The sequence below is a fragment of the Garra rufa genome, chromosome 5, assembly GCF_049309525.1.
Source record: "Garra rufa chromosome 5, GarRuf1.0, whole genome shotgun sequence".
NCBI classification, from domain to species: Eukaryota; Metazoa; Chordata; class Actinopteri; order Cypriniformes; family Cyprinidae; genus Garra; species Garra rufa.
This window is the reverse complement of record NC_133365.1, coordinates 10284856-10299416: the sequence shown is the minus strand read 5'-3', so window position 1 is coordinate 10299416 and position 14561 is coordinate 10284856. Positions and strand designations below refer to the sequence as shown.

The window sequence follows — 14561 nt, the reverse complement described above, 5'->3', positions numbered from 1 at the left end:
AATAAGTTTGACCCATGGCTATGCTACAAATATACCCATTCTACTTAAGACTGGTTTTGTGGTCCAGGGTCAAATATAACACATACAGAATTATTTCTAACCAGCCAGAGGTTAAGTGGCACCTATGGCTCTACAGTACATATTGAGCCGCAGGCGACAGTATTTGCCTTAGGTTAAATGTAATGCTGACTGTACTGTGTCTCACCTGAAACTGAAAAGTGTCCCTCTGTGTTCCAGATCCATAGTGTCTGTACCAGACAGTTCCTTCATTAACATCTTGCTGTGTAAATGAGCTGGTTGGTGTGGGGTCCTGACCATCTGGGAAGGACTGCCATGCCTCCACAGGACCATCAGCGGGCATTGACACCAGCACAATCTCTCCTAGACACATAAACATACAAGATACCTTTAGAAAGTAGCATTTCACCTCAGTTCATGGCACTGAATTGAGTTTAGAAAGAAAGACAGACATTGAGTAAGGAATGCTAGAGACTGATGATGATGATACCGTATTTGGGCTGTCCGCTCTCAGAATGAATGGAGTAGAGGATTTCAGAGTCACTGGCTCCTTGGAACTGAGCATTGAGGCACTTCTTAGACAGCTGCACCATTCCTCCCTCCCTCACCCAGGTTTTGGGCACTGAACGCATGTGAGAAGTCAATCCAACCTACAGGGAAACCATAATGCACCAGTAGGATTAATGGTATGTTCATTTCCACTTATAACAACAATTACTGTATCTCATAATAAAGTTAAGGTTACACACTACAGTTGAAAGGTTTGGGGTTGGTAAGATATTTTAAATGTTTATGTAAGATATCCCTCTTACCAAGGTTGCATTTATTTGATAAAAATTTTAATATAGTCAGTTATTAGTACAATTTAAAATTACAGTTTTTTTTATTTTAATATATTTTAAAATGTAAAAGTCTTTAGTGTCTCAGTCTTTAATTCATTCAAATATGCAGATTTGCTGCTACAGTTGACCTGAATAAGATATTTCACGTAAAATATGTTTACATATAGATCACAAGACAAAATAATAGTTGAATTTATAAAAATAACCCTGTTCAAAAGTTTACATACACTTGAGTCTTAATACTGTGTTGTTACCTGAATGATCCACAGCTGTTTTTTTTTTTGTTTAGTGATAGTTGTTCATGAGTACCTTGTTTGTCCTGAACAGTTAAACTGCCTGCTGTTCTTCAGAAAAATCCTTCAGTTCTCACAAATTCTTTGGTTTTTCAGCAGTTTTGTGTATTTGAACCCTTTCCAGCAATGATTGTATGAATTTAAGATCCATCTTTTCACACTGAGGACAACTGAGGCACTCATACGCAACTATTACAGAAGGTTAAAACTCTCACTACTCCAGAAGGATACATTAAGAGCAGGGGGGTGAAAACTTTTTGAATTTGAAGATCAGGGTAAATTTAACTTATTTCATCTTCTGGGAAACATGTAAGCATCTTCGGTAGCTTTTGAAGGCTAAATGGGAAAAAAAGATATTTAGGCAAAATAAGAAAAAAATCTTCATTCTGTTCAAAAGTTTACACCCCTGGCTCTTAATGCGTTTCTTTTGGAGCAACTTTCTGTAATAGTTGCATATGAGTCCCTCAGTTGTCAAAAAGATGGATCTTAAAATATGAACTATGTAAAAGGTCTTTTATGTGAAATATCTTATTCAGGTCAGTACTAAATAAAAAATAACATGCATTTTGTATGATCCCTCTCATTTTGGTAAAATATTTAACATTTTGCAGATTCTGCAAGGTGTGTCAACTCTTTTGACCTCAACTGTATATGCAAACACCGTCAAAAAAGTTACATTTGCATTCGATGTCTCCTTAAAAAAATGTACTAATTCAAACTTTTGTTCAAAGTTTACCGTTAGGTTGAAGTTTGTGCAGCGGTTTAATCATTATACAACCACAATAATACGTCTTTCTTGCATTTTACATTGAGAAACATCAAAGCTACAAGAAAATCACAAGGACACACGCTAATCATACACACTCAGCTATTGCTACGCCAGGAATCTTTAGATCCTAACAGGGCTCTGAACATCCCAACGCTAGCTGAGGAGCTCATTGTGGTGAATAAGATCATCTTCTGCACAGATAATCAAAGACCTTCAAGGACATGGGGAGATGAAAGCTCTGATTCACAGAGGAAACACCTTGGCACCCTTCCATCACCTTCCTGCTGATCCTGATCACCTATCTGGGAGCGATGGATTTATAAAGCAAGGTGTTCACGGAAGAGTTCACCCTTAGGTCAAAACTAACTCTAACAACTTAATTCAGTTCAGAGTTTTTGCTACGTTCCACCTGATCTGACCCTTAATAATTACATTTGCTAGTGTTACCTACTGTCCTCAGGTTGGTTCATTCATATTACATAACATTTCCATTTCCATGTTACCACATGAAACTATTTTTTTTGTTACCTGAGAGAAGAACATCTTGTAAAGTGAAGCTGATACACAGCAAAGTTTCTTTCTTTCTCTACCTTTCTCTCTTAATTTAGAGATCAAAGTGGTGGAGAATGCGGGTATTTGAGGTCTCCAGGCCACATTAATTCAAGGATCACTCACCAGTGCAGGCCAATTACATGGATCAGGGGATACAAACACCAAATGACTATGTCCAAAAGGCTAATTGAAGGTCAGCCTGCTCTTTTATTCCTCTTTGGCTGCATTGCAGAAATCCACATATTAAAGATCTTCTGAGATCAGGGACTTTGCTCCCAAAGCCAAAGCCACAATCAATCAACAGGTCATTAACCCACAGTCGTGATGTTGCCTAGTCAGCCTTCGCCTCCTTCTGGTCTCAAAGCCTTGTGTTGTGGACATAACTTGACCTTTCCACTCACTGGTAGTTGTGTGAGTGCAATAGACCTTGATGTGGCCTTTATGCGATTCTGCCCAATAAAACTGCAATCCTACTAATAAAAACGATGTGTTATTGATCTAAAAACTGAGTGTTTTTTGTGAATCAGGTCTTCCATTAGTCAAAAGCCGCTTAGGATGGTAGATAACAGGCTGTAGCGGAGAACAAGGCAGGTGTAATCGGATGACACTACAGAGAGATGTGTGGATAAGGGTGTATGGAAGGGGGGACAGAGCTGAAAAGAGCAAACAAAGTGCTCCAATCTGTCTAGACATCAGCAAGCTGAGGGCATGTCCAATAGTCAGGAAGGGGTGATTTCAAGCGTAAAAGGGGTGCTGATGATTGTATAAGTGAGTATGGATTGAGAGAGGTATGAGATGGTGGTGGTGTTCACCCTGTTATGACAAACACACTATGCACTGCATTCATTGTGCCTCAATGCACCTGCACTGTCAGAAAAATGTGTAAAATTGTATCCTTAGGGTTACTTATCATATTTGTATTATATCTACCTCTACAGGGTACGTATTAGTAGACATAGCAGACATAGTAGTTGTATGCTATGTGATCACAAACAGACCTCAACAGTGTTGCATAACCTTATAAACCTGTAAGACTTTCGTTCATCTTCAGATCACAAATTAAGATATTTTTAATGAAATCTGAGAGCTTTCTGACCCTGCATAAACAGCAATGTAACTGAAATGTTCCCAGGCCCAGAAAAGTAGCAAGGACATCCTTCAAATAGTCACAATCAGTGGTTCAGCCATAATTTTAGGACAGGGACAGAAATCTCTCCGATTTCACTTAAAATATCTTGTGTTCAGAAATTTTATTTTTGGATGAACTATCCCTTTAAGTCTTTTGCAGTACCTTGGAGTTCTCCGGTCTTCAGTTTAAAAACCACAGAAAAAAGGTCTAATAAGTGATGTTACATTTTTTTCTTTTTTTACTCTTATTGGGTGATTTCATGATGACAGTGGGCATAAATCAAGAAATAACACAGCAGTAGCCTGAAGCTCAATCATCAAGGTGTTTCAGCATCATGTGGAGTGCAGGAATGCATAATTAGCCAAAAAGCCTTGATCGAAATCCAAAATGCATAAGAGCTGATGACCTGCTTTTTTAGCACCTAATATTTTTGAAACTAACATGAAAGTACATGACACATTGATAGGCCTATAAATAATCATAGGAAACTTTTTTTTTGTTAATTCAAAAACAGTACATTGATGATGATGACTAAGGGGAGAAACCGCAGGTAATAACACAGTTTGTTTCATGCACCTGTCAACTTTGAGATTTTGGGCTTTTTGCTTTTTCATTAAGTGTTTTGTTTTCCAGACTAGTGGAAAGAAAACACCCAAAAGACACTGTTAAGTGTTTCTTTTATAGCACTTTATCTATTTGCATCAATAGATTTCAATTACAATCCGTATTTTTAAAGGCCGTTTTCTCAAAACGAGTTTTTTCTCCTACACTGAGCCATAAATCTCCATTTCAGTAGCACTTACACACACCAAACTTTACATTTTTATTCCTATATCTACATCCTGAAGGTTTTTACAGAGGGATTTGTTAATATATAATTTGCTTGAACATTATTCCCCCCAAAATGATAAAAAAAATACATGGTTTTTTTTTGGAATTATAACACAGTAACAAAATGAGACCCAAAATCCCCTCTGTAAAAACATTTGACTCTAATATGTCAAAAAAATTAAGTTTCGTACTTTCGATTGAGTTTCGAAACTGACTTTTCCTTTTGTACTGGAAATATATGCAAATTAGTGCATATTTAATTAAATAATGCCTCATTTGCATATTTAAACCTTACATTTTAGACTTGTAACTTGTAATACAAAAAATGTTTGCAATATCAATGTAATCAATCAACTGGGTAAGTAAGGTGATAACTATTAGTTATTTTTTTACCCTATTCACCTGTAGTGTCTCACCTAAAATTAACTAATTCTCAATAAAAAAATGAGAAATAAACACATTTAGCTGAACATTTGAAAAAAAAAACAACAGACCATGCCCTTTCAAAGAGTATAAAACTCTATGATAAGCTGAGTCTGGTAAGTTTCATGAAGCATTACTTCACCTTGAAAGAATACCTTTTTGATCAGGTGCAGCACTGACACTTAGCAAATCTGTTTCAGTGCAAAACCATTCATGTCCGTACCTTTTGCGCAATGCTGATGTGAAACAGGATGTTCTGGTAGCTGTGCCCGTCATTGACCTGCAGCAGAAGTATGTCCTGGTCTCCTGAATGGTCATGTACATACTGCAGCTGCTCACGATCCAGGTCTTCCAGTTTAAAATGGGTTACCTGTGCATCACCATGCACGTGTGTCAGGTGGCCATGTTGAGGTGGATCCAGAACAGTGATGAAAACGTCTTGTGGATTATCAAGGTCACTGATGTGAAGAATAGATCTGCTGATGATGGCTGTCTCACCAGAGTTTATGTACAGAACTTGGTTGGTGATCACAGTGGGTGGCTGTGAAAGAAAAAAAAAAAAAAACAACAACGTTAAGATAGCATTCAAACTCATTTTTTTTTTTTACAAAACGGAGGAAAGAGAAAATATAGAAATTTTGACCCTGAATAGACACACAACTACCATGTTCAAGGCACAGAAAAGTATTAAGGACATCGTTAAAATAGTCCATGTGACATCAGTGGTTCGACCATAATTTTATAAAGCTACGTGAATACTTTTTGTGCGCAAAGAAAACTTTTGACAGAAAACTGACTTTATTCAACAATTTCTTCTCTTCCAACTATTTTAACAAGGTTCTACCTTTGTTGGCCTTGAACGTGGAATATTTAATTTAATATTTGATCCCGAATGTCCTTATTCTGTATTGTTTTGGATCTACATACAGAATTTTCCCTTTTGGTTGAAAATTAAGGCATGCAGTGGTGAGAATCCCATCAGTGCTTGACTACTGTACCTCAAATGAAAGACAAGATGAGTGAAAATGAGGGAAATGGAAGGCTGATTTTGACACATTCAAAGTCTAAATAGAACTAACACAGACACAAATTGATAAAAAATACTGTATGTTGCTCCAGTACAGAGTGTTTAAAGTGGATATTTGTATTCAAGCCTCCCTGCCAGGATCCAACCTTACTTTATCTATAATAACTTATAGTCAAAGAATAGAGATAACAAATGCTGCAGGCAGGTTCAAACTTGCGTTGTCCACATGAGCACCAAAGCATTTTACGCACAATATGCTTTTTGTTTAAAGCAATTCACACTAATGAACATTCATTAGGTTGCCGTCGCACAGAGCTGTGAAGAAAATCAGGCCACTTTTGTTTACCACTGCACAGGGAAGACAAGTGTAAACGGTTTATTTTCAAAAGACAATCTTTTCCCTCAGGGAGGAATTATTGCATTTTTTTTTTTTTACTCTTTCTCTTGTAGGAATAGATTCGCTGTCCTCTCGCTTTCTTCGCTTTAAGATACAGCTTCTATATTTCAGCTATAACCATTCACTCAACAGCAGGAAGTGCTGCTGACTTCTCGAGCTGCTGTTATCAGTCCATAAGGGACAGGAATGTATTTTGGGTGTTATTTGTTGCAATGACATCCATTAGATTTCTGTTGGCGAGCTCAGGTTTCTTTCTCTATGTGTGTGTGTGTGTGTGTGTGTGTGTGTGTGTGTGTGTTCTTTTGGATGCTAGAGGTCAGACAGTGAGACACAGACAGTTCTCTGGAGACTGTATCTATAAAGTGTAACTAAATTCTGCAGTGGAATGAGCAATACAGATAGACAATGGGAAGAGATGCTGGCTCAGTATGTGCTATAATATACTCCTCAGAATAATGGGCAGTCAATCTATGTCAGGATGTGGAATATGGGTATAAGCAAAGATGAGTATACAGCAGAAAGGATCCTATCATAAGTTTTCGAAAACCAGAATGTTTGATAAAGGAATCATGACACTCAATATGGTGCAAAATGTCCGCTAAGTAAACTGTTCTGCCCCCAATGGACTATTTCCTCTATAGGCAAATAGTGGGTGTCAATGTGTCTTAAAGGGATAATTAACTCAAAAACGAAAGTTCTGTCATGAATTACTCACCTTCATGTCATTCCAAACCCGTAAGACCTTCGTTCATCTTGAGAACACAAATGAAATATTTTTGATGAAATCCGAGAGCTTTCTGACCCACGTTCTAGGCCCAGAAAGGTAGTAAGGAGATTGTTAAAATAGTCCATGTGACATCAGTGGTTCAACCGTAATTTTATAGATCTTGGCTATTTATTTAACTATTTTTTCTCTTCAAACTAATTTAAAGGGATCATCGGATGCCCATTTTCCACAAGTTGATATGATTCTTTAAGGTCTTAATGAGAAGTCTTATAATACTTCGGTTAAAATTTCTCAAGGGTAGTGTAAAAAACACTCTTTTCACTCTTTTCTGTCAAAATCAGACATTTTTAGAGCAAGCTATTCTGTTGCATGTTCCTTTAAATGCTAATGAGCTCTGCTCGCCCCGTCCCTCTCTGCCATGGGATGATGAGCCGTAATGTTTACTTTAGCCAAATTTAGCCGAATTATTAGGAAAGGCCATTTGCAAAGATGCATGAAAAACCTTTATACTCACTTCTGCTGTGGGCGAAGCTGCCTAACGAATGATTTGCACGAATATAGACACATATGTAGATTTCCTTTTTCAAAAACGAAAGTAACGTTAATCCTCTGCGTCTTCAGCAGCTCAGATTTTGGGAATAAATGACGACTGTTATGTTCATTATTACATCCAACAACAGAACACCTCAACCGCTCAATCAGCGACATACTTGTCTTCCTCTGCACCTGTGTCGACACAATGGCGATAGGAGTCGGACTGTTTCAGCTCGGTGAGGGCGGGTCTAAGGTAAGGCGCTCATGTCAATCAACTATCATGGGAGCGAAGCTGAGAATGACCTGATTTTAAAAAGGGGATATTACGTTTAAAGATTAAAAAGTACCACTGGGTGGATTTTTATCATTGTAGGGTGGTTGTGTACACAAACTGCCATCCCACAATAATGTTCAAACAACAAGTGAGTTTTGCATCCGATGACCCCTTTAACAATGTTCTTACTACCTTTCTGGGCCTTGAATGTAGTAGTTCCATTGCTGTTTATGCAGGCTCAGAAAGCTCTCAGATTTCATCAAAAATATCTTAATTTGTGATCCAAAGATGAACGAAGGTCTTATGGGTTTGCAGCGACATGAGGGTGAGTAATTAATGATAGAATTTTCATTGCTGGGTGAACTAACCCCTTAAAGAGTGTTCAATATTTTGAAAAGCTGTAAAGAAAAGGTTGTGCAAAGGTTGTAAAGAGATAGTTTGGTCATGTTTTATGCAAATAACCAACATCAGTACACAGTCACACATTCAGAATATTCCAACTTCAATTATAATTTTGAACATGGTTACACCTGTGCATACAAATATTAAATAATTCATGCAATTATTAGTAAATGAGACCCTTAGTCCTCACAGACTCCCGTCTCTTTTTTGTTTTATCTGTCTTGTGACTGCATAATGAAGCTCCATTACTCAGTGTTCTTAAACAAGATGTGTGTGTGTGTGTTTACCTGCTGGGAGAGCGCCTGCACAGTAACACTCTGAGGTTGAGAGAACAGCTGAGGATCTGCTGCCCTTAATGTGAACTGCCCACTTCTGCAAAACAAGCCAACATTACACTGCTGTGAATAGATTCAAGGATATAAATAATGAGTCAGGCTTAGCCTACATTTTGCTGCAAAACCTGAAATCATACTATACTGTGCAGCTATGCTGAAGGAAAACAGCTGGGTAAACATACTAAATAATGTCATACTGTTGAAACAACCACAGCAAATAATGTCTTAATGAAAATTATTAGCTCAGCCTCCAAACAATACAAGTCAATGGGAAGTAATAGTTTTCATTTCACACGGTGACAAAAAACAAACATGTGTCTGTGGATGAAGACGACAGAAAACGACACAATGAATGAAAGACTCAGAGAAGCGCAAGGCAGAGACCAAAATTAGAAAAAGACTGAGTGGCTTTTAAAGAGAAATGATAAGGTGATACATTTGGGAAAAAGAGGGATGAGGGATAAAACAGGAGTGAGAGTGTGAGGGCACACAGATCACTTGTTAATTAAACCACAGAGCTGAAGGGAGAGAGAGGAGCCATTAAAGAGACAAACTGTGAGAAAGTTGAGAGAAAACTGAAGGTCAGCAGTCAGCTTGACTTAGTGACTGTTACACGTGATCAACACTGTGGGGTGTGTGTGTGTGTGTGTGTGTGTGTGTGTGTGTGCGTGCCCTGTCAAATGCCTCACCAACTTCACCGAGTTAATTAAAGCTAATGACTAGCGCACACTGCTCAAATTCAGTCCATTCTCCAAAACACACACACACTCGACACTCCCGCTTATTACAACACTGTTTTACTCCTGCATGGCATCTAAACATCCAAAGTCTAAGCAGACAAGGAAAGTAATAGTTGAATTTATAAAAATGACCCCGTTCAAAAGTTTACACCCCCTTGAATCTTAATACTGTGTTGTTTCCTGAATGATCCACAGCTGTGTTTTTTGTTTAGGGGCTGGTGTTTATGAGTACCTTGTTTGTCCCAAACAGTTAAACTGCCTGCTGTTCTTCAGAAAAATCCTTCAGGTCCCACAAATTCTTTGGTTTTTCAGCATTTATACCCTTTCCAAAAATTACTGAATGATTTTGAGATCCATCTTTTTACACTGATGCCAACTGAGGGACTCATATGCAACTATTACAGAAGGTTCAAACACTCACTGATGCTCCAGAAGGAAAAAAAACAATGCTTTAAGCCGGAGATGAAAACTTTTGAACAGAATGGAGATGTGTGCATTTTTCTTATTTTGTCTAAATATCATATTTTTTCATTTAGCACTGCCCTTCAGAGTCTACAGAAGACCGTTACATGTTTCCCAGAAGACAAAATAAGTTAAATTTACCCTGATCTTCAAATTCAAAAAGTTTTCTTAATGCATGGTTTTTCCTTCTGGAGCATCAGTGAGCGTTTGAACCTTCTGTAATAGTTGCATATGAGTCCCTTAGTTGTCCTCAGTGTGAAAAGATATGAAAAGGGGGGTGTAAACTTTTGACCTCAACACTGAGTTAACAATATGTGCTTGTATATATCATCTAGTTCATACACATGCACATTACACGGTAAATCCATTCATTCGTCAATTTATGAGATACCACAATGCATTCTGATGCGGTGACAGAGAACATATCGCTTTGTCTACTTATGAATTATACGTTTTTAATGACGTCTGAATGTAGAATACATTTCCTAGGGAAAACGAGCCTGAATTAATTCCATAATTCCATGTTACACACAAACTCACTTGGGCTGTTCTTTGTCGTGAATGAAGCGCACAGCTCTATGTTTGAGCTGAGTAAAGGTGAAAGCGTCGTCTTTGCCCAGTGCTCTCTCTCTGTCGTTCTCTAGGAGCACGAGATGCCCGTTACTGGGCGGCTGAAGGAGTTGAAGTAACATGCTTTCTAATTGGCTATCTGCATCCTTGATTGACAGGAGAGCCGGATCCAGAAGCTTAACTCCACCAATAGGAACCAGAAGAGAGCCATTGATGTACAGAGATGGAGCGCGGCTGTTTGCTGTAGAAACCAAAGTGGATGCAATGGTCAAATACTCTTATAGTCTTAAGGGGAGACACTGCAGGCAAAAGCACTGATTTTTCATGCATTTGTAAGGTTTGAAGTGTTTTTTTCAGACTAGTGGAAAGAAAACACCCAAAAGACACAGTTAAGTGTTTCTTTTATAGCACTTTAGTAGCACTTGCACACACCAAACTTTACATTTTTATTCTTGTCTATATCCTGAAGGTTTTTATAGAGGGATTTGTTCATATATAATTTGTTTATTTTATTTTTATATTTTATTCCCCAAAAAAACTGTAAAAAAAAAATAAATCATGTTCTGCCTGTTCTAAGTATTTTCTGAATTATGGGTGTGACAAAATGAGATACCTAAAATTCCTTCTGACTCTAATATGTCAAAAAAATTAAACAAGAATTTTGAAACTGACTTCATCCAGTGTTTAAATTGTTTTACTAGAAATGTATGCAAATTGGTGCATATTTCATTAAATAATGCCTCATCTGCATATTAAAACATAACAGTAAAAAAAAAAACTTGTAATACAATTTTTTTTGCAAATATCAATCCAATCAATCAACTGAGTAAGTAAAGTGATAACTTAAGTTCATTTTTTTACCCTATTCACCTGCAGTGTCTCGCCTTAACACCATAAAACAATAAGAGAATTTTCCTAAATTTTAGACATAAAACATTCATTTCTTTTAAATATGTGACCCTGGACCACAAAACCAGTCATAAGGGTTAATTTCTTGAAACTGAGATGTGTACATCATCTGAAAAGCTGAATAAATACGCTTTCCACTGAAACTATTTGAAAATCTAGAATCTGAAGGTGCAAAAAAATTACCTTTAAAGTCTAAATGAAGTTCTTAGCAATGCATATGGTAGAAAATGTACAAAATATCTTCATGGAACATGATTTTTCCTAATGATTTTTGGCATGAAAGAAAAATCAATCATTTTGACCCATACAATGTATTGTTGGCTATTGCTACAAATATACCCCATGTTACTTATGACTGGTTCTGGGGTCCAGGGTCACATATATGAAGTAAAGTTCAGTTTACCATGGCAGGCTCTTGTTTTTCGGTCAGCGTAGTATCCGTGACCACAATCCAGGATGCACTGGCCACCCTTCAGGAAGGAGTTCTCAGAACAGACGCGGCACTCACCTGCATTCACACACTCCAAGCAACCAGCTGAGCATGCTGGGAAATAATAGCAAACAATCTGTCAGCACATTCAGGTAGGAAACGAGAGGAAACTGTATCACACCTCTAAAATTAGCAGATTGGTAAACACGCCAAAATGAGCAATCTAAGCAGTCACGATTACGCTCTCAGACCAGATTCACAGCCCTCACCGGTGCACTGACGGGTCGAGTCTTCTAGAAAGTAGCGCTTGCCGCATTCCAGCACACACTGCCCGTTCAGCACGGCATATGGCAGCTGGCAGCGTTGGCATCTGCCATGGACCTGGCACTGCTCGCAATGCTCATCACAGCCTGTTCATACAGAGAATAAGGGGGAGAAAAGTTGAAGAAACAAAATTGGATTCATACTTTATGAGATCAAAGTTTTTGTATATCAATTTACATACTAAAATTTAGAAAAATATACACTTTTTCTATTTTAATATGTGACCCTGGACCACAAAACTGGTCGTAAGTAGCATGAGTATATTTGTAGCAATAGCCAACAAAATATTGTATGGGTCTTCTTTAATGCCAAAAATCATTAGGATATTAAGCAAAGATCATGTTCCATTAAGATATTTTGTAAATTTCATACCATAAATATATCACAACTTCATTTTTGATTAGTAATATGCATTTCTATGAACTTTATTTGGACAACTTTAAAGGTGGGTTTTCTCAATACTGAGATTTTTTGCACCCTCAGATTCCAGATTTTCAAAATATTGTCCTATCCTAACAAACCGTACATCAATAGCAAGCTTATGTATTCAGCTTTCAGATAATGAATCAATTTTAATTAAAAAAAATTGAGCCTTATGACAGGTTTTGTGGCCCAGGGTCACATATACATTTAAAACACAATTTATTCTCGTGATGGCAACACAATTTTCAGCACTCATTACGCCAGTCTTCAGTTTCACATGATCCTTCAGAAATCATTCTAATATGCCGATTTGCTGCACAGAAAACATTTAGTATTATTAAAAATGTGGAACAGTTGTGCTGCTTAATATTTTTGTGGAAACAGATTTTTCCCCCCCCCAGCATTTACTGAATAGAAAGTTCATAAGAACAGCATTTGGAATAGAAATCTTTTGTCGCTGTCTCTTTTGATCAATTTAACAAGTCCTTGCTGACCCCAGACTTTTACATTTATAATGAAAAATATAATAATATATTATTATTAATATTAAATTAAAAAAATCATTTAAAACTGATTAAAATATAATACATTTTTGATACATTTTGGTTTCTCTGTTGTATTCTACTAAAATGGTTTAATATAAATTAGTTAAACAATAACTAATAACATTTATTATTATTAAAAATGTGGAACAGTTGTGCTGCTTAATATTTTTGTGGAAACAGTTTTTTTTTTCCCTCCAGCATTTACTGAATTGAAAGTTCTTAAGAACAGAATTTGGAATAGAAATCTTTTGAATAGAAATCACAACTGTCTCACAACTGATCAATTTAATAAGTCCTTGCTGACCCCAGACTTTTATAATTTATAATGAAACATATAATAATATTGTATTATTATTAATATTAAATAAAAAAAACATTTAAAACTGATTCAAATATAATACATTTGGGTTTCTCTGTTGTATTCCACTAAACTGGTTTAGTATAAATGAGTTCAATAATACAAGCTGCAATAACTGGATAATGCTGGTTCATTAGAATTCACTGATATCTAAGACTAAAGAAAGTGAATTTTAAGTAAGAGTCAAGAGCTTCTTCAATCCAGTCTATAACTACAACATTGCTGATAGACTTGTCTTTCAGTCTCATTTGAAATCAATCCATTAAAGTGCCATTAAACCTTGGCTATAGCGCAGTGACTGATGTTGGCACCATACAGCAGACATTAGTTGCCCTGTCTCCCTCCCCGGCTGTGACAACTGACTGAGAGATTGAAATGTCAAAGTTTATTGAGCTGGAAAATTGATTGGTTGGGCTCATAATGAAGGTTGTTATTTTTGTTGATGACTGACTCAGACATCTCTCAGCATCCTGGTAGAATCCCGGTGAGCAACCCGGCACACAAATGCCATCCTGCAGGACGTATCCCTCCATGCACTGCAGACAGTCGCTACGCAGGGGTCCGCGGCACGCGTTACAGCTCCAGTCGCACTCTGAGAGAAACAGAGCAAATGAGAGAGTGAGTGGGAGGGATATGAATAGAAAGTATGATGAATTAGAGTGTGATTAAGGACGAGAGTAAAATAAGAGCAAATGAGAAAGGAAAAAAATGTCACAAGACAGTGATGAGAGAGCATGAAAGAAACTAGATTTGCATTCGGTGAAGAAAATACCAGCGCTTTCAAGGCTACGCATGATAAAGACCAATCACTTTCAATTCATGATGTAAATTCCAACAGCAATATTGCATGTAGGGAATGGAGAACTTTCTAAAAATGGTAATTGATAAAGCAATACGCCATGAGTGGCTGTTATAGTAATTATACTAAAAGTAAAGAGTGTTCAACACAAAGTGAACTGCTTAAATACCCAACAAATTTGTTATTGTATTAAAAGTAGTGACAGATCTTTACTTTATTATTGTGATGCATGTACATCTGAGTGAAAGAGATTATCAGAAAGAAAAAAATCAGTTGTTGACAGGATGGAGGCAAATCTGAAGATCTTTCATTTTGAGAACACAAATTAAAATATTTTTAATGAAATCTGAGAGCTTTCATACACAGCAACACAACTGGCACATTCAAGAGCCAGAAGGGTAATAAGGACATTGTTCAAATAGTCCATGTGACAGCGGTTCAAAGTGGT

General features: G+C 37.0%; 1 protein-coding gene across 1 annotated transcript in view; it reads right to left on the bottom strand.

Annotated features, from left to right (window-relative positions):
- Window positions 1–14561, bottom strand: part of fras1 (Fraser extracellular matrix complex subunit 1) — a 133561-nt gene that overhangs the window by 36936 nt on the left and 82064 nt on the right. The window contains exons 25-32 of the mRNA XM_073839522.1: window positions 13766–13906; window positions 11934–12074; window positions 11638–11778; window positions 10296–10566; window positions 8506–8590; window positions 5081–5398; window positions 509–668; window positions 206–381 (exon numbers count right to left, since the gene is read on the bottom strand). Of these exons, the coding sequence (XP_073695623.1) occupies window positions 206–381; window positions 509–668; window positions 5081–5398; window positions 8506–8590; window positions 10296–10566; window positions 11638–11778; window positions 11934–12074; window positions 13766–13906 (1433 nt within the window). The remainder of the gene's footprint in view (window positions 1–205; window positions 382–508; window positions 669–5080; window positions 5399–8505; window positions 8591–10295; window positions 10567–11637; window positions 11779–11933; window positions 12075–13765; window positions 13907–14561) is intronic.